This window comes from Meleagris gallopavo, chromosome 12, assembly GCF_905368555.1.
Source record: "Meleagris gallopavo chromosome 12, MGAL_WU_HG_1.1, whole genome shotgun sequence".
Lineage (NCBI taxonomy): Eukaryota > Metazoa > Chordata > Aves > Galliformes > Phasianidae > Meleagris > Meleagris gallopavo.
This window is the reverse complement of record NC_139415.1, coordinates 5,574,482-5,592,868: the sequence shown is the minus strand read 5'-3', so window position 1 is coordinate 5,592,868 and position 18,387 is coordinate 5,574,482. Positions and strand designations below refer to the sequence as shown.

General features: G+C 37.7%; 1 protein-coding gene across 1 annotated transcript; it reads right to left on the bottom strand.

Annotated features, from left to right (window-relative positions):
• Window positions 1–369: 369 nt before the first annotated feature.
• Window positions 370–16,401, bottom strand: TARS3 (threonyl-tRNA synthetase 3). Its single transcript, XM_085233989.1, has 19 exons — window positions 16,098–16,401; window positions 15,570–15,644; window positions 14,598–14,788; window positions 13,916–14,039; window positions 12,658–12,779; window positions 11,910–12,027; window positions 11,236–11,300; window positions 10,468–10,546; window positions 9,126–9,272; window positions 7,143–7,241; window positions 6,652–6,818; window positions 5,964–6,126; window positions 5,285–5,422; window positions 4,538–4,615; window positions 3,967–4,067; window positions 2,765–2,869; window positions 2,021–2,093; window positions 1,224–1,338; window positions 370–1,114 (listed from the first exon to the last, which is right to left on the bottom strand). Exons 1-19 carry the CDS (start codon window positions 16,341–16,343, stop codon window positions 966–968), a joined length of 2,355 nt encoding a protein of 784 aa, XP_085090115.1. The 5' UTR covers window positions 16,344–16,401; the 3' UTR covers window positions 370–965.
• Between the last annotated feature and the right edge of the window lie 1,986 nt (window positions 16,402–18,387).

Here is an 18,387-nt window from a genome sequence, read left to right as displayed (position 1 = left end):
AACTCGTGGCTGTATGCCTTACATGTCAACCTCTGGCAGAGGTTGGCAGAGCACATAACAGTGAAAAAATACTCATGGTTAAAAATCGCATATCAAAAACATTAAATGCCCTGCAGAATTAGCTTTAAAAATCATTTATAAGCATAAACAATCAGATCAGGTAAGTAGAACCAATTTGTATTCCAACATACTTAAAACAAAAAAATGAAGATTACATCACCCAGTTTTAGCACACAGTATCCCAAGCAACCACAGCAGTAAATCACACATCCATTTCTTTGAAAGGCAAATTGAGTGGGATTTTTTTTTGACTGTTTTCAAAGAACCAAGTCAACAACAGGCAGAAATAAAACACTTCCCACACACAGATAGGGCGGTTAATTCAACTTCATTTTTGGCAATCACCTTTACAGCAAGCAGTTACCGAAGGCGTGGGCTCATTCAGTACCTTGTTACATTGTGATTTCCAACTGATATTCATCACTTGTGAGCATACTCATGAAGGAACAGGCTACTCCCTTACTCCAATATTTGACACGTATTTGACAATTCAGAGTTAGAAAAAGCAAAACCCAAGATTCCAAGCCATGTCAGTTCAGCAGCTGCTGCGTGACTGAGGTAGTTCAGCAGCTGCAGTCAGCACATTTCCCAGCCTTCCGCTCCTTCAGCTAGTACAGCACTACTTATTTACATAGTAAAACTGACATATTTTAGCAGAAGTGTAGGATGCCTGAAAAAAAGTGTTCAGCAACCATCAATGAGTGGAGTCCCACAGGACATCAAAGGAGTCACCACTGCATTTGTTTTCTCATGCTATTCTTGGAGAATCAATACTGCTACCTTTGCTTGGTTTGTGCATCCATTCTTCAAATTCTTTCAGATGAACATTACTGCTATAGAGAAGGAAAGCAACACCATTTCACACGGGCAGTTAATATCTGTAGTTTTTTTCCTTAGTAGCAACATCAGAATTCTTCTTCTGCATTTGGAAGACGCAAACTCTTAAATTTCTTGAGTTTCTCAATTGCAGAAGATACCAAAATTTCTCCATGAACTTTGTTGTCTCTTGTTCTCACATTGACAGCATGATTTGCTTTCTCCTTTTCACCAACCACTGCAAGATGTATCACAAACAATATTAAACTACCTACATTAAAGTGAGCCTAGACAAACCATGCCCAACATTAGAACTTAAATGATAGGCAGAAAGACTCTTCAGTTACCTAAGATAAAGTTATATTGAGCCAGTTGTGCATTTCTGATTTTCTTGTTCAATGTGCAGCTCTGATCTAGATCCACATCTGTCATAAATCCTGCTTCAAAAAACTCAGTGCAAACCTAAAAAAAGACATTTACTATTACAGCATATATTTCACAGGATTCCATCCAATAAATAATTTATAAATATAAATAATTTAGCTCTTATGAACAGCTGTATTAATGAAGTTGACAAAATTATTTGAAGAAAACTGCACACACTCGTAAGAGCTTGACAGGACTTTAGCAATTCCTTGTTAGAAGAAATACAAGTTAACATCTGTATCAAACATTTGCTGATCCTCTCAGACAGCTACACTGCTGAATGCCAAAATGCCTCAGCCATAGAAAGAAGAAAAGGAAGAGAACCATTTATGTTTGCACTAAAAGGGGGTGGGAGTTGATAAAAAGAACTTTGCCTAAATGCAGTGTAGTCAAGGGTATATATATACCGGAAAAAGGAAGAAACTAAGTCTACCCCTACACTTTAAGGGGACAATTCTACAACAAAACATTTATTAGTATGTAAGGTAAGTAGCTCAGAATATTTTTCCTGTAATTATTACAAGCTTGTACATGGCAACAAAACCCCAAATATTTAGTTATATTTCCCTTTCTCAGGCTTACACAATTTTAGAGGGCATGGAAAAAAATAACTTGACCCAAAAGCATCTCCTATATTATTAAAGCATTTACTGTTCACTCAAGGATGAGTATTTCAGGAGCTACTAAAATTGCTTGATGCATAAAGCTGTATTCTCACCTGCTGTGCATACCCTTCAGAAGTAGGTCCCACAGGCACAACCATGACCTGCCGTGGAGACAGCCAGAATGGCCTGGCAAACCCAATGAGAAAAAAGATAAGTGAGCATTCTACGTTTTCATTCATATCCTCAGAATTGTAAGCTAAGAATGTTGCATAATGTTACCTTTACACTTTTCAATTCACATGAAATATCAGACTGAATCCAATAAAAGACATACACAGAACTCCTGTTCGCTTCCTACCAATTTCACAAATTTAAATAGAATTTCAATTCTTCACATAATTTCTGCTTTCATTTGTTATATAACTTGATAGTACTAGGTGAGTAGTCTCTGCATTTAAAGGTGAGAATTCACTCTTCCTTAATCCTTCAATCTATTAAAGAATAAATATCTTCAGAGCTAACTAGAGATGAAATAGAACAACTTACAAATTGAAAAAAATATATATCACATATCTATGCTAATTTATGTCTGTGTAAGTAACTACTTTACATATATTAAGCATCTTCCAGTAAAAAGAAGTAAAATGCAGCACACACACATTCAGTTGCAATTCGTATCTCACAGAATTGAACCATGAGCTATTAGTAGAATACACAACTGGAACTGTAAAATTAGGTTTCATTTCATCTCACCTGCTGTTGAGAAAACCCTAGAGAAATCATGAGATATTAGGGAGGACCTGTATTTCCTAACCATGTTGTTAAACATTTCTCAGAATTGTATTTGTGTCACATACCATTTTCCTCCATAATTTTCTGCTAAAATAGCTATCATTCTCTCCACAGATCCCAAAACAGCTCTGTGAATAATCACTGGCCTCTTTTTATCATCTCCATCTTTGCTGAAAAAGAAAATAATTTCAAAACCACACTTCTCCTAGATCACATACATGGAATCCTACTGATTCTTTTGATTTTACATATCTGTATAAACAGTAATTTATACTGAACAAAAATTGCCACTTGCTACTAAAAATCTACTTCAGAATGAATCATACTTTTAAAGGAATACAGAATAATCAGAATGACTGTGACATAGACACAACTTCTTAAGTTTTAAAAAGCACACTCTACAATTTGACTCCAAAACTGACAGCTCCTTGTCTCTGTATTTTAATATTTTATATCCTTCCTTTCTTTTCCACTACGACTTGAATTCATCTTCTTACACAGGATTTTATCTGCCCTCATTATTTGTTTCTTTCTTTAAGTTACGCACCTCTGATTATGAAAAAAAAAAGGCCAGCTGCTGTTTCTAATCTTATTTTCTACTGAAGAGCTATGATGTCTACTGAAGAATATGCAGCAGAACCAAAAATAACCAACACCTCCCTCAAACCTTTTGTATTATATAAAAATAAACATCGTAAGAAAAACAATCCAGAAGACATGGTTCTAAAATTAACACACTCAGATGATAAAATGTCTTTTTTCTTAGCTGGAAGTTTAAGTGACATTTTCCTTAAAAAACTATTTGCATTCATTTTATGTTCAAGGTCACCTAATTCATTTCCAACAAAAAGAACAAAGCATTTCCTACTGCAAACATACCATCTCCTTAATGTATGTTTGAATACGAATGCAATGTCCTCAAAGACAACACAATGACTAGACTAAAATTAAGAACTGAGCCATATAATCAGTTGCTTACCAGTTTTCTCAAGACAAATAGACAGGTCACCAAGTTTTCCCACAAACAATGGCATTTACAATTAAAGCAAGCTATGGTTATACTGAAAAAACACCTTCAAATTCTGGACTCAGTCCTCCACTCACAGGAGATGTTTCCCTTCATAAACCATTGCAGGCTACTTAGATGCAAACTAATAATTTGCTAAGTGAGCAACAGAGCATTAATATATCTCAGCTTATGGAAATTGCAGATAAGTATTCTATTTGTTCTAGTTAGAAGAGGAAGATAAGCATTTTAATCACTCACCCAACGTAAGTAAGATTAAATCGAATGGGTAGCTGGAAGTCAAGTTGGATAGTAGCACACTGATGGTATCTGCCAAGAGCATCTTTGATTTTAATATCAATCTGTGAATCACAGAATCATAGAATGGCCTGGGTTGAAAAGGACCACAATGATCATCCAGTTTCAACCCCCTGCTGTGTGCAGGGTCGCCAACCACCAGCCCAGGCTGCCCAGAGCCACATCCAGCCTGGCCTTGAATGCCTCCAGGGATGGGGCATCCACAACCTCCTTGGGCAACCTGTTCCACTGCATCACTACCCTCTGTGTGAAAAACTCATTCCTAATATCTAATCCAAACCTCCTCTGTCTCATTTTAAAACCATTCCCCTTGTCCTATCACTATCCACCCTTGTAAACAGCTGTTCCCCCTCCTGTTTATACACTCCCTTCAAGTACTGGAAGGCCACAATGAGGTCTCCCGGGAGCCTTCTCTTCTCCAAAGAAAGATACACAGTAACCTGATACAGTTTGCCTACATCTTGTCTACATTGTTATCCATCCTGAAGTTGTATTAAAATATCAATTCACTAACCTTAGGACCATAAAATGCCCCATCTCCTGGATTCAATGTCCACTGTACTCCAAAGTTATCCAAGCTGTTTTGAAGTTGCTAATCATGAAACAGAAAGAGTAATTATAACAACAAAACCCCACAACCTTTACAGGTGTACGAGAGCTTTTCATCTCTGTAAAAGTGTAAGCATTTTTTTCTGAAATACTAAGCAACTCAACATGCTGATGACTATCGTTCAAACATTTAGTCATTACGATATTCCCTGTAAGAATTTTCTGATTAACCTGAAGGGGAAAAAAAAAAAAAAAAAATCAGTTCAAGGAACTAAGGGACTCTGTAAAAATCTAAAATTTTTCATTCTATTTGAAACCTCACATATTATACAGTTTTTTAACATGCACTTCTATTCAGGATAATATTTAGCATCTGACACAATTTCACAAATGTCACTGTTCAACATGAAACAATTAAACTAAATATCTATTTCTATAAAACTTCGCAGATATTGAAAACATATATATATGTTATATGTTATATGTTATATGTTATATGTTATATGTTATATGTTATATGTTATATGTTATATGTTATATGTTATATGTTATATGTTATATGTTATATGTTATATGTTATATGTTATATGTTATATGTTATATGTTATATGTTATATGTTATATGTTATATGTTATATGTTATATGTTATATGTTTATAAAATAAATAAATAAATAAAAATATATATTTTTTTTAAAAATGTCAATTATTACCTTTTCTGCATGGTCCCAGATCTCTAATTCTCCTAGATAGTTTTCGGGTCTTGTTGAAAGATGCAATTGGAAGGTAAAGCCAAAGATAGAATAAACTGACTTCAAGAAATCAAGACAGCCCTTAATTTCTTCTTCAATCTTAAATGTAAACAAAAGAAATTATTTGAAAAATAAAACACAATATTTTTACGATTTATTTACATCAAAACCTAATTGAATTTGCTGAACTCATCACAACCAGAGTTAAGAGGCCACTATGCAACAACCATCATATATGAAAATGGAAGGGGGAATGAAGGAGGAAAAATATTTTGATATCTATCTTACTCAAGGGAAAACTCCTATAGAAAGACCCCATTCTGTAATTCATATCAATAACATCCCTTAAATATAGTTTTATTCTTTTTATATAAGTATTTAACTCCAAAGAAAAAAAATTACAGCACTGCTATTTGAGACTTCTAACAAAATAACTTCAAGAGGCTACTGATGAGCATTACTGCAGAAGATAAAGAAATATGAAGTATCAGATGATTAAGCAGAAAACACCTACAACTAAAAAAAGCATTGAAAACAGCATTATGCTAGAAAACACAATAGAAAAACTTGGAGTGAAAATACTTGTATGAGTTTCACTTTTTTTTAATGTCAGTTTGAGTTGGTGAGATTTTTTTTTTACCTGTTCTATTGTACAGAAGATGTGAGCATCATCTTGTTGGAAGCGCCTTACACGAGTCAAGCCACTTAAAGTGCCAGAGAGTTCATTTCGGTGAAGAACTCCAAAATCTGCAAGTCTTAGAGGCATTTCCCTCCAGGATCGTGGACGATGGGCAAACATCAAGCTAGAAGGAACACGGAGGAACCTCACTTTTATCTTTCTTGCAGAAGACTTAAGTCAGTACATAAACTAGCAGTTAGTATAGATAGTAATTTCACTGTTAAGCATTTATCCATTCAGACTGTCCATGTTTTAAAAGGCAGGCAAATGGAGAGCACAAGGCACTCAAAAAGCTTTGCTAGAGACCACCTAGAAAAAAGCAACACTGAGAATAACAATCAGAATTTTTGACATGCTGTATCTGAAGCCCCAATCTAATCAACATTACTTATATTTGCTACTGGTACAGGCTAATATCAATACACACAAATCTAGCTACTTAGTCTAGACTTACTGAAAGACCCTCCTACAAGAGTTTTATTTGGTTTCTGCTTTGGGATGCTGCCAGGGAGCTCTCTAGACATCCTAGCTGCTCAGTAGTCTACTGCCACACACAAATGATAATGTGTATTGACACTACATTTTTCTCCTCAGCTTCACAAGGGATAAAAATAGTGAAGTAAGAAGGCATTCAGTTGAAAGTACAAACCAATGTCCTGGACAGTTCATTGGTTTAAGCGCAAAAGTTTCCTTCTCTATGTCAAAAGAGAACATATTTTCACTGTAGTGCTGCCAGTGCCCAGAAGTTTCCCAGAGTTTACTGTTGAAGATGTTTGGAGATACAACTTCAGTAAAATTACGCTTGTGATACTCCTCCTGTAAAACAAATTAAACATTTACAAGATGATACAACTTTCTACAAGCAATATCCTGATTTTCTTACTTTTTTAAAAATTGCTTTCTTACTATGGCACTTTACTGGGCAAGTAAACTATGCATGAAGGCTTTACATAACTGTAAAACGTGTCAGTTAAGAATGCTTTCATCTATCCTATTTTGGAAAAGGTTAAATCTGTATGATCTTGGTGAAAACGGCATATGCTTACGTACACAGACCCTTCTCTCTCTGAGAACAGCTCAGTGCTACAAATAGCATATCACTAGAGATCAGCAGAAAGTATTAAGCATGTCAATACTCACTCGTATGAAATCTGTGAGTGTATTATAAAGAAAGGCACCTCTGGGGAGGAAAAAGCAGCTTCCAGGACTCAAATCATGAAAGAAGAAGAGTTCTTGCTCCTATGTAAATAGAAAACAGAATTCTGTAACATCATTTCAGATATATCTCTAGTAGTTACCTGCAAGCAATGAGTATTTCACACACTGAGACTTAACAAAAATGAAAGAATACAGTAACAAGATGATTTAATACAGTAACAAGATGATTTCTAAAAGTTTACAATTTCTCAGCAACAGATGTTAATCTCTCTCCAGTTCTTACTCTTAGAAGCCCATATATGACTGGTAGCCCACTTAACTCAGTGGCTATCTAAATAGACACTTCCTCAAAATCTTGAAGCCTGAAGTAATCTTACCATTAGTAACCAATGCAATTATACATATACTCATCAGATCTGAGGGTTGACAGCTGAAGCTTATGAGCTGGTCATTCTTAATCAGAATTATCTCAAGTACAAACTTGCCGCGGATAGTGTCCTAATCAGATTGTTCTCAAGCAGGGAAGCACAACTGTTACCCAATGAGTGATCAAGCTTCACTTTATTGTTGCACACACAGAGTTTATAATATGATTCTAATACACATGTTCACTTACTATTGGAGCACAAGGTGGGCGTCTAGGTGGGCTGCCTAGCTTCAACCCATGCTCAGCCAGCATTCACACCTGCCGCTGAGCTCATCCACTTATCAGCCCCCCACATATCCACAGAGCATAGCTGTGGATGTAGGCCTGCTGTTTACGTGCTGCCCAAGGACGTTGTGCCTCCTATCTTAACTCCTAATGTTTTCTCATGGGTATGCACTCCGTGCTGCTGCACCAGTTATGCTCGTACACAGCCTTATGTCCACCCTGCTCTCGCAGCCATTCCCCAACACAAACTCAGAAGTGTGGCTCTGCTACATCTTAAGAGTACCTTAGCCTCTCACATTTATTACATACTAGATACATAGATAACAGGTAATTTTTTTTTTTTTCAGTAGATAATTTAGTTTTGAAAATGCAAGTAAGTAATCATCAAGTACTGTACAAATGTTTAAGTCTTAGTGGGTTAATTGAAACAAACACAAACACTTCAGCAAAGATCATTCTGCCACATCTATCCTTTGTCAGTTTTCTGTAAGTTTCTCATCGACTCTCCTTCTTCTGAGTTATCCCCGGTTGTTCATTACTGCTTACAAAGGCAGCCCATATCTGTGTCTTGGTACCTACCAACAAGTAACAAGAAGTTCACACTGACATCCTGCTGACTACTGATGCTAATCTTCATTTAACACTTGAGTGTTTCAAATGAATGCCTCTCTGCTTTCAACTGTATCATCCACTGTGTCTTAAAACAACCACAAGGTAATTTATCTTCTTTCAAATACTTTCCTTCTAACCATACTTTTTTTTTTTTTAAAAACAAAAAGACATCAGAGGTAACTGCAAATACATGACTCCTTTGTAGAATCACCAACATGACCAACGTTCAGTCACAATCCTTGTTTGTGTCACATCAATGTCTTCAGAGTTAAACTCAATTTAACACTAAATCTTTTCATTTTAACCTAGTAGAGGTACGTATTACTTCCTCACTTGCACCTATAAAAAATATGACCAAAATATCATTCATAAAATTTTCAATAATTTCTCCCTTCTATGAAAAATGTAGTGTTTTATGTAGGATCTCAAAATATCCTACATCAAAAATGTTAAGACATACCTCCCCAGGCCCAGGGACTACCTCCCAAATTAATTCCCAATGTTCAGTATTTGTAAGCAACTGATGAGCCAAATTTGTATAAATGAAATTTTGAAATGTAAAGTACACTATAAGAAATGCACAGAACAGGTTCCCATTCAAATTACCCTAAAAAGAAGAAAGGGAAGAAAAAAAAAAAAAAAAGGAAGAGAATGAATTTTACTGCAGTAGCATAAAAGAGAAGCAGACTATAAGAGCACACCTTTCCAATTTTCCTATGATCTCGGTTTCTAGCTTCTTCCTGGAATTTCTCCCATTCCTTCATCATTTTGTTATCAGGGAAGGATATTCCATAGATTCGCTGCAGAGTTTCCATGTCAGCTTTTCCCTCCCAGTACGTAGAGGAATTCTGATGGACAAAACCCGTAACTGAGGATAAGTATCGTTATACTCTCAGCAAGAGGAAGAATAGATGTTAATGCATTTGAATGTTACGGCTTTTAACATGGTAAAAGAACTACATGCAGTCATCCAGCATTTATTTATATTACAGATATTTGCACCGCCTTTTAGTCAGCATGCCTAATGCAGAAGGTATAAACAAGAGTCACAAGTCAAGTCATATTTATTTTACTTAGATTCCGTATTTTAACTCAAACCACGTGTTATCTCCTGTTTAAGTTCAAAACAATGCAAAAAATAAACATGGAAGTCAAAAAGAAAGCAACTCTCAGTTAAATCCTAGCTTTCTGACAAGTCAAACAGTTAATCCATAAACTTCAGTCAGGAAGTCAGCAGAAGCAAGTATAACAAACATCCCAAGAGGGACAGTCTGACAGCAACATCAGAATCAGCATCTGCAACTAACTTAAACTGCATCGTTCTTGTCAGCAATTCCATTTTCAAAAAGCCAATAACTAAAAATCATAAAACCATGACAAACATTTACAGACCTGCCACTGCTCACTTTACCTCCTACACCTGAAGGACTCCACCTTACAAGGTCAAAACACTATTTCCTCATCCAATTTACATCTTGGAAGTTCATCTACCACAGAATAGAGGGAACATGCATAATGCATGGACAGAATGGCACAAAGATGTGACAGCTAGTACAAAGCCAGACCAGTACATCTGCATTGCACGGTGCAATGCTCTGAAGATACCAGCACAACAATACAGCAGCACTGTCACATTAGCTTACCCACATTAACTTCTCTACTGTGCATGGGATAGCTAGTTCCACACCACTACCCGAGTGTGTTTGCTCTGTTTTTCATTATAGTCATATAGTTTAACTGCACTAACACTCTGATTTAAAAAAAAAAAAAAAAAAAAAAAAAAAAAAAAAAAAAAAAAAAAGCTATCAGTTTTCACTGATGATTGCTGTAATGGTCAACAATAAGTAAGCCTTGGAAATGAATGAAGGAGGAAAGTCAGTAGTTCTGTTTGATGAGAAAGGGGAAATAAATAAGAGACTATTTTTAGAGTAAGCAAAAAAAACCAATACAGGGGACCTCATCACTTCAGAAAAAAATAGATAAAGAAATCAACTGACCAGCTTATGGTAGTTAAGATTTAAGATGTGCTTTATTTAAATTTACCTTAAATATTTTAAGGGCCTTGATTTTTCCAGTGTGTCTCACATGTGGGCCCCTGCAGAGATCGATCAGTGGACCACATCTAAACACCACAAGAATGAAAGTGTTCATTTCAAAATAGTCCAGCATTTTGAAATACAATAACTAATGACATACAGGGTATTGCTTTACATGCTCAAATAATTAATAAGTACCTATGTGTGTCATACTCAGCAAATCCGTGCATCTTAAACCTGTGTCTGGTACTTGAAGCAGGATATTCACTTGGTCAACTCATCACATTTGATGCATTACCAGAACTACAGTATTACACACAGCAGTTCATATATTTCTATATGTAAATTCATTTTAAATTGCTCAGGAAATTTCAAACTACATACATCAAACAGAAAAAACGTTTTTCTCATTTTTTTACTAATAAGTTTTACTCCTTGCAACTGCATGAACAGGATCCTCAACACACATTTAGCTAGCAGTTAGTTTTGTCCATTATCCAGTCATCCAATTGCATTGAGGGTAATTTACTTTAATCTTTTTATTAAGAGGCAAAGACTGAAAAGATCTGCCATTTGCCACCAATGGAGATCTGACTTGTCCTAACAGAGAAAGGAAATATCTGATTTTACATAAATTAATATTACTAATTGAAAGTCTCATTCCTGATTATACAAGTATTCAGAAATAAAAACAAAAAAATATTGTCCTCTCAAATGAAATGAAACACTTAACAGTGCAAGTGTTTTGTAACACCTTTTAATTTATTTTGTTTACCTGTAAACTGTGGTAGTTGGTGTGTTCACCTTCTCATTAAGGATACGGCACTTGAATTTGTTATACTGCATGAGGAAACACGAGAATACAATAAGACCATTATAACAGCTACTAACACTCTGTTCCAAAACTATGTATTAATAATACATGTGCATCAGTAAGACTATCACAACTAGCAAGTCAGATATACAATGTCAACATTCAACAGCCTTCCAGAAGGATTATAAAACAAAAGGGGAAAGAGACAAATTATCTTCACTATCCAGACAAAGACCTGAAAACCTCAAAGGACTCCAAAAAGACAATTACAACACAGTACAGTGAGACTGTTAATATTCACCATATAAAATGGAGATCTAGAGAATAAAGTCTTTTTTTTTTTTTTAATTGATTTCTGCAAGTTAACCAGAATGACCGTATGCCTTTTGAGCACCAATAATCTCACTGAACTTGAGGTGTTTTTGTGCAACAAGAAATTGTTTTTTTTATTGCTTGAAAAAAAACTCCTGAACACCTGTAAGGGATATGGAGAAAGGAGACAGAATGCTACAGTTATTTTATTATTATTATTATAACATAGCTAGGTACAATTCTGATGTTGCAGGCAGTGTTTTAAAATGTAACTCTTATGAAAACATCATCATACCAGAATCACAGGTACTCCAAAGATTTACCTTAAACATGTCTAACAGGATCTCCTTCTTGACTTCCAGCCTTTCAAAAGGCTGCTTTTCTTTTATGATGTTTTTACAGCGGTTCTCTAGTGCTGGGAATTCAGTACTAGATACACCTCTAAATAAACAGACAAGGACAAAAGAAACTTAAATCAACTATTCTGATATTTACATTCTTTAAGTAATCACATTACAGCAGTCTAATTTGAAAACCATGGGACATGCAGCAATTTGTCACAGTAATGTCTTAGTTCCTTGGTATCAGCTGTACTTTCATACACAAAGCTCTGAAACACAAACTCCAAACAATCCCATTCAAATCACCCAGGTAACAGCCTTCAGTTCATTCAAGTGTCTGCAAGACCATTAGCTCCAAGTACATATGGCTAAATCCCGCTGTATTTCACATTTCTACATGTGATTCTTTAGGGAAATTTCCTTCTACATGTCCCAGGAATTTCAGGAAGTTTTACCAAACCACTCCATGTTTGTTTGTTTGTTTTCCCCCCCACAGACCATTCAAAATTCCCAAGTCCTGAGCAGCTGTCTGAACACTGCTCTTGAATTTAAGTATTTAGACAAACATACACTCCCTCTATACATGTCCACTAAAAGATGGACAACTTGCCAGATTTAGACAATATTAAAGACGTATGACTTTACTTTTAACATATGGAAACATTACGGAATAAAATACTCTAGTGCTGCACTTCAGTAACAAGTGCTAAAGTTCTTACTGAATATTTACCTGTCCTCAATGTACATGTCATAGTAAAATCCATTCTCAATTGGTGGTCCATAGCACAAGCAGCCCCCATAGAATCCTTCCATGGCCTCTCCAAGAATATGGGCGCTTGAATGCCAGTAAACCTGCAAATCAAGTCAGATGAGTAAGTCATGGGATCATCGTTGTTATACAATTAAAAACAAAAACGTATGGCTTAAGATGAGAAACTGATAAATCAGAGTCATCGCTTTTTAAATTCAGTGAGAATTTTACAAATTTTTTGCTATCATTTTTAACCATGACAAATACTTACATGGTGATTAATTACTTCTTAATTACTTCTTTGACAATATGCTGGCAGCTGTAGCATTAAAGCCTCATCTTATTTTGGTCTGAAATACAATTATACCTCTGCACAACTCAGTCACTGTAATAAACATATTCTGTTCATTTATAAGCAAGTCAATTTCTAGTCAGTTTAAAGTCTGTGCAGCTTTAACTACATGTAAAGCAATATACACAATTAAGTTGCTGTTGTTCACGTGTGTTATGTTTACAGTAAGACTGTAAACCACGTTATGTGTAACACCAGAAGGTGGGAGTCACAACTCCACAGACAAATACCTATCTGTGTTCTAAGCCCCTACTAATTCAGGCCACTTAAAAACCCAAAAGGCTCACGAAATGCCTTGAACAAACTTAATCACATGAATCTGACAAAATGAAGTCTAAGTCCAATGCATAAACAGACGCTAGAATCCGAATCCCACAGAAAATTCCTGGGCACATCACTAACTATAGTTTAGCTGACCAAGATGTGCTTACTTGTTTCTAACAAGCACTGTCAATACACCGCTGTATATATTTCATTTCATTTATGACTCAAATTTGATATTACACAATTTCTAGAAAATTTTAAGACAACCTGACTGTTGCCTTCAGTGTCTGATCTGCAAACACATCCTCTGAACACACCATAAGTCACATAACTTAGGCAAACTACTTCAACTTAGTACACAAATCAAGACACTACACACAAAATCTGAATCTCATTTAAGAAATAATCTGTTTATGTGCAAGAGGAAAGAAAAGAACAGTAAGAATTACTTCACCTATAAATTAGTTGTGTAGTATTTAAGCATCTTTGTCAACTAGTGAGAAAAATTAATTGAACAGGTTTTTTGATATTTTTTTTTAATACAACATTTAAAAAGCATAAAGCTGCAATCAATTCAGTGACACAAACTCTTTTCATTAAGTAAAAAACAGATTTATTTACAGCTTGTGCTTCTTCATCATCAAATGTAAGCAGCTCCAGAGTACAATCTCCCTCCAATGGACGATCCAGGTCCCACAATTCACCATTCACTTTGGCTATGACTGCATTTGAAGCCAAGCCTTGACTAAAGAACACAAAGAAGAGACCAAAATATTTAGGTTCAAATTTGCAAAACTGGCTACGTTTCTATACCTGATGACCCCACTCACATCTTATAGCACCTAAAGACATTTAGTCTTTAAGTTTTTAAGTTTTGGGTGGTATTTTTTTGTTTGTTTGTTTTAAAGCACTTTTCTACTTTCAAAGTATAGACTTTTGAGGACTTCAAGGTTCATTCAACTTTCAGTACCAGGAATCTCCTTATAGTTTTCTACAGTTAGCCAGTAACTCACAAACCTTTACACGTCTCTTAGCTCTTAACAGTCTGACTAATTATTGTATTTTTTAATTGGAAGCAAGCACGATAACCTCAGCACACAGCCTCAAGTATCACTCATAATTGGTGATGCACATCCCTGCTACTGTCTTGGCATTCAGCGGAGGCCTCAACAATGCTTTTCAAGTAAAGCAACTTGAGTCACCATTCACTATGACATACATATTTTACACAACAATGTGAGAGGCAAATAATAGTAACAGATTTATCACCCCAAAAATACAATTCCTTCAATCTGCAAGTTACCTGATTCCTACAGCTAGCTGATAGGGTGTGGTTTTCCAGGACTCCCCATCAACTATTTTTCCATCTGTCAGAGTAATTTTGATAGGTTTTGTCTCATTGGCTGCTCTGTAAGCTAGCAAAGCATCATGTTCTTTCTTCAATGTTTCATAAAGCTTCAGTCTGTCTTCTATGAAACTTGGCTCACACTGTAACTGTAACAAGGAATTGAAATCATACATGCAAGCCAAAAATTATTTGCAAGAGAAATGGAAGAAAGAGGTTTACAGTGCTGATACATTCCTAGAGGTACCAACTGAGACTAGATTTCAATAAGTTAGAGTTTATACTAACACGCAGTAAAGCATTGGTACATAATAGTGCAGTCCAAATTGCTGATATTTTATAGTGGCTTTTCAATATTCCAATGCACCCTCATCCATCTGGATCTAAATGGCTTTGTGTGCCTGACCTCAGAAAGCAGCCCATACTTCTGCCCCAGTTTGCATTTGGCTGACATCCCAGAGAAGTTTGGATCATTCCAACAAGAGCTCTCTTCTGCTGGTCCTTTCAAAGAATCAGATCCAAGTAACTCAAGATAGTTTGGGGGAAGTTTCCTTTAGTTTAGCAGAAAACAAATTATGATTTATCAAACAACAGCTACTGCTACCAACATTCTACTTCACAGTGCACATTATTTAGCTATTCATGAAACACCTCTCTCTTTAGGAACCACTGTATCCTGACCCTTATTTCCCCAAAGCTCACGTACTTCTGTCATATAGAAAGTAGAGCACTGCAAATGTGTAAGAATTCCACGTGCAAGTTGAAAATCTCTGACAATACATCTTGCCAATATGTACATTATAGAAAGCCTTCTTCCCAAATCTGAGATTTCAGAATACAGAGAGGTACTTCAGATTTCAGCATCTCTCCTGAATGGAATATCAAACAAAACTACTCCTCCTTTAATTACGTGGTAATAAACCCACTTACTTCACTCCTGTGTCCACTGATGACTTCCTTTTCCTTCTGGTCCACCACAACAGCAGGCCTTACCGTGGAGGCTTCCTGAAAATAACGAGAACATGAAGTATAACTCTGCTTTTGAGGCTTTCCCAAGCAGCCACCGAACCAACCGAAGCCAGCCAGCCTGGCCTCGGGCTAAAAAGACAGTCTGTCCATTCAAAGACATCCCTTCTACACACACAGCTCACCTAAAGCCAGAACCAGGCCACAGCACGGCGGTCAGCAAACACTGCAAGACTGCTGACCAGACTTCCCGATATCGCTTTCTCAACGTTATTTCAATCACCACCGCCACCAAGATCCCGACGTATTTACGCGGCCCGGTCAGCGATAGGAACAGGCTTCGGTTGTTTGATACAATGATTCCGCGCTCACGAAGCGCTCGCAGGGCGGGGAGCAGCGCCGCTCCGAGCCCACAGCCGTGACTGGGCCGGGCGGACCGCTCCCAGCCCGCCCCACACGGCGCCTTCCGCCGCCGCGCCCGAGCGCCTTTACCTCGCTGCCGGCTCGTGGCTCCGCCGGCGCCGCCCGGGCCAGCTCGGCCGCCAGGCTGCGGCGCAGGTGCAGGAGGCGGTAGCGCAGCTTCTCGTTCTCGGCCCTCAGCCGCAGCAGCTCGGGGCTGCAGTCCTCGGCACAGCGCGGCGCGTCCCGCTCCTTCAGACGGCCGACCTCCGCCACCAGCCAGCGCAGCTCCTGCTCCTGCCGCGACACGCGCCGCGCCGCCGCCTCGGCCGCCGCCATCTTCTCCCGGCGTGCAGCCGGCGTGCAGCCCGCCTGCCGCCCGCTGCCTCCGCCCTCTGTCCCGCCCCGCTTCACCCCGCCCGCCCACACGGACGCGAAGCCGTCCGCGGTGCGGCTGAGCGTTGCGGGCAGCGCGCTGGGCCCGGTCCGAGCCGTGATGTGTGCGGTTGGGTGGGGCCCTGCCTCGTCGAGGCCGCTTTACGGGTAGGCCGCTCCGGTCGCAAAACTTTGGCACCCAGGAGTCACTGAATCACTGAGGTTGGCAAAGACCACTCGCAGCATCTAGTCCAACCGCCGGCCATCCCCACCATGCCCATTGTTCCTTAGGAAAACCACCGATTTTCACAACAAATCTGTGTTTCCATCACGTATTACATGGATTTCTTTTATCTCAAGTAGTCTTCCATCACCTTCTCTTTCTCTAGTTTCCTCCTTTCATTGTACTTCCTGCCTATTTCTCTATTTTCAATTTCTCTACCCAAACTTTAAGTATTTATTTCATCCAGTTCTTACTGGAATTGTGATAACTACCAAATCAGTGTCAGCACTCTACACAGTTTACACAAATAGCTGCACAGTGAGTGAAGGAGAGCAGTCTCATATTTGTCCGCAGTTTGATGTACTTCTTATGATACCACTCATTTTTATTTGTGTTTTTAAGTTTTTTTTTTAAGACTAAAAAGACATTCTTTCACCAACAAATGCGGAATTTGTTACCCCGTTTGGGATAGCAATGACAATCAATGTTCTCAGCACAATAAAATAAATGCAGATACAGCTTTGAGGTTAGATCTGAGAAATTTACTCATACTACATCTTCTGTGTCTCCTCTTTGGGTACTGTTTTTTGATCTCCAAAACTGTAGTTTGCACTTGATCTAGCATTTACTGCAGTAACAGAAAAACTTAGCAGAAGCTATAGTGGCTGAGAAGGCTAATTAATCAGATGCTAATGTATCTGGAATTACAGATTTCATCAGAATCTTTCAGCTGCTGAGATATCACAGTATTAATATTAGAAGAACTACTGAGACCAACAAGTTGGATAAGAAAATAGCATGTTTTGATTGAGAATATGAAGAAAATAGGAAAGCAGTATTTGTACTAACCTTATGGAGGTTCAGAAATCAAAGGGAGAATTAATGAATTAAGCATTTAGGGGTTGCCTTAAAGATAGGCCCTCCAGATAGATTGACCACTTTCTCTGCCTGCTGTGCACTACCCTTGGTTAGCCATGCTACCTGTGTACGAGGCAGATCGCTGATACCTTTCACCACCTTTCTTACGTAGTTCTATTGGAATAGATTCACGAAGATTACAGAAGCAGTGACAATCTCATTGCTATGGTCAATATGTCACAACATTCTATAAGGCGGCCATGGCAAAATAAGATGTAATTCCACTCCTTACTCCATCTAAGGTCACATACGAGGCTTGTTATATCTGCAGCCAACCACAAGGTGACAGGCGATGCTTCCGAACAATTGCATGAAACCCGACTGGTTCACTGTCTGTCTGGTGACATGCATAATAAAAATCGTAAATGATGAAACGGTCAGTGGTCTTCTTAAGTGATAACTGATAAACACCTGAAACTTCAGAAGCAGAATCAGCCTGACAGGAAGATATGATGGCTGCTACTTAAGAAGAGAGAAAAACATTATAAAACTCATTTTTCTAAAAGACTGGAAAGTGTTTTTGTTTGCTACGCAATAGGTAAAGTACCCCTAAGAAATTCTGCAGGTAAAGCTGCACAAGTGAGGACATGGACACGTTGTCAGTTGAAAGTAATTGAAAAAACAGACTAAGAAATGGGAGGAGGAGGCAGGAAATGCTCATAGCTTTTCTAGATGGGGAATTTATGTTGACAGAAACTATGAAAACAAGACCAAAAAGCCCATGTATTAAGCAGCATTTGCGTAAGAAAGGTTATGTAAGATGTGATCCTCAATGAATGATTATCAGTGGCAGAACACCTCCAGCAGCATCACAGTAATCTTTATGTTAAACCTGGTTCACAAAACGGATGCTTTAACTGTGTTTTA

Coding starts and splice junctions, on each gene's coding strand:
- TARS3 (XM_085233989.1), bottom strand. CDS start 16,343: ATGGCGGCGGCCGAGGCGGCGGCGCGGCGCGTGTCGCGGCAGGAGCAG. Junction 6,819..7,142: donor CACTCACAGATTTCATACGA/GTGAGTATTGAC, acceptor TTTGTTTTACAG/GAGGAGTATCACAAGCGTAA. Junction 1,339..2,020: donor CTGAAGGGTATGCACAGCAG/GTGAGAATACAG, acceptor GTCTTTTTTTAG/GTTTGCACTGAGTTTTTTGA.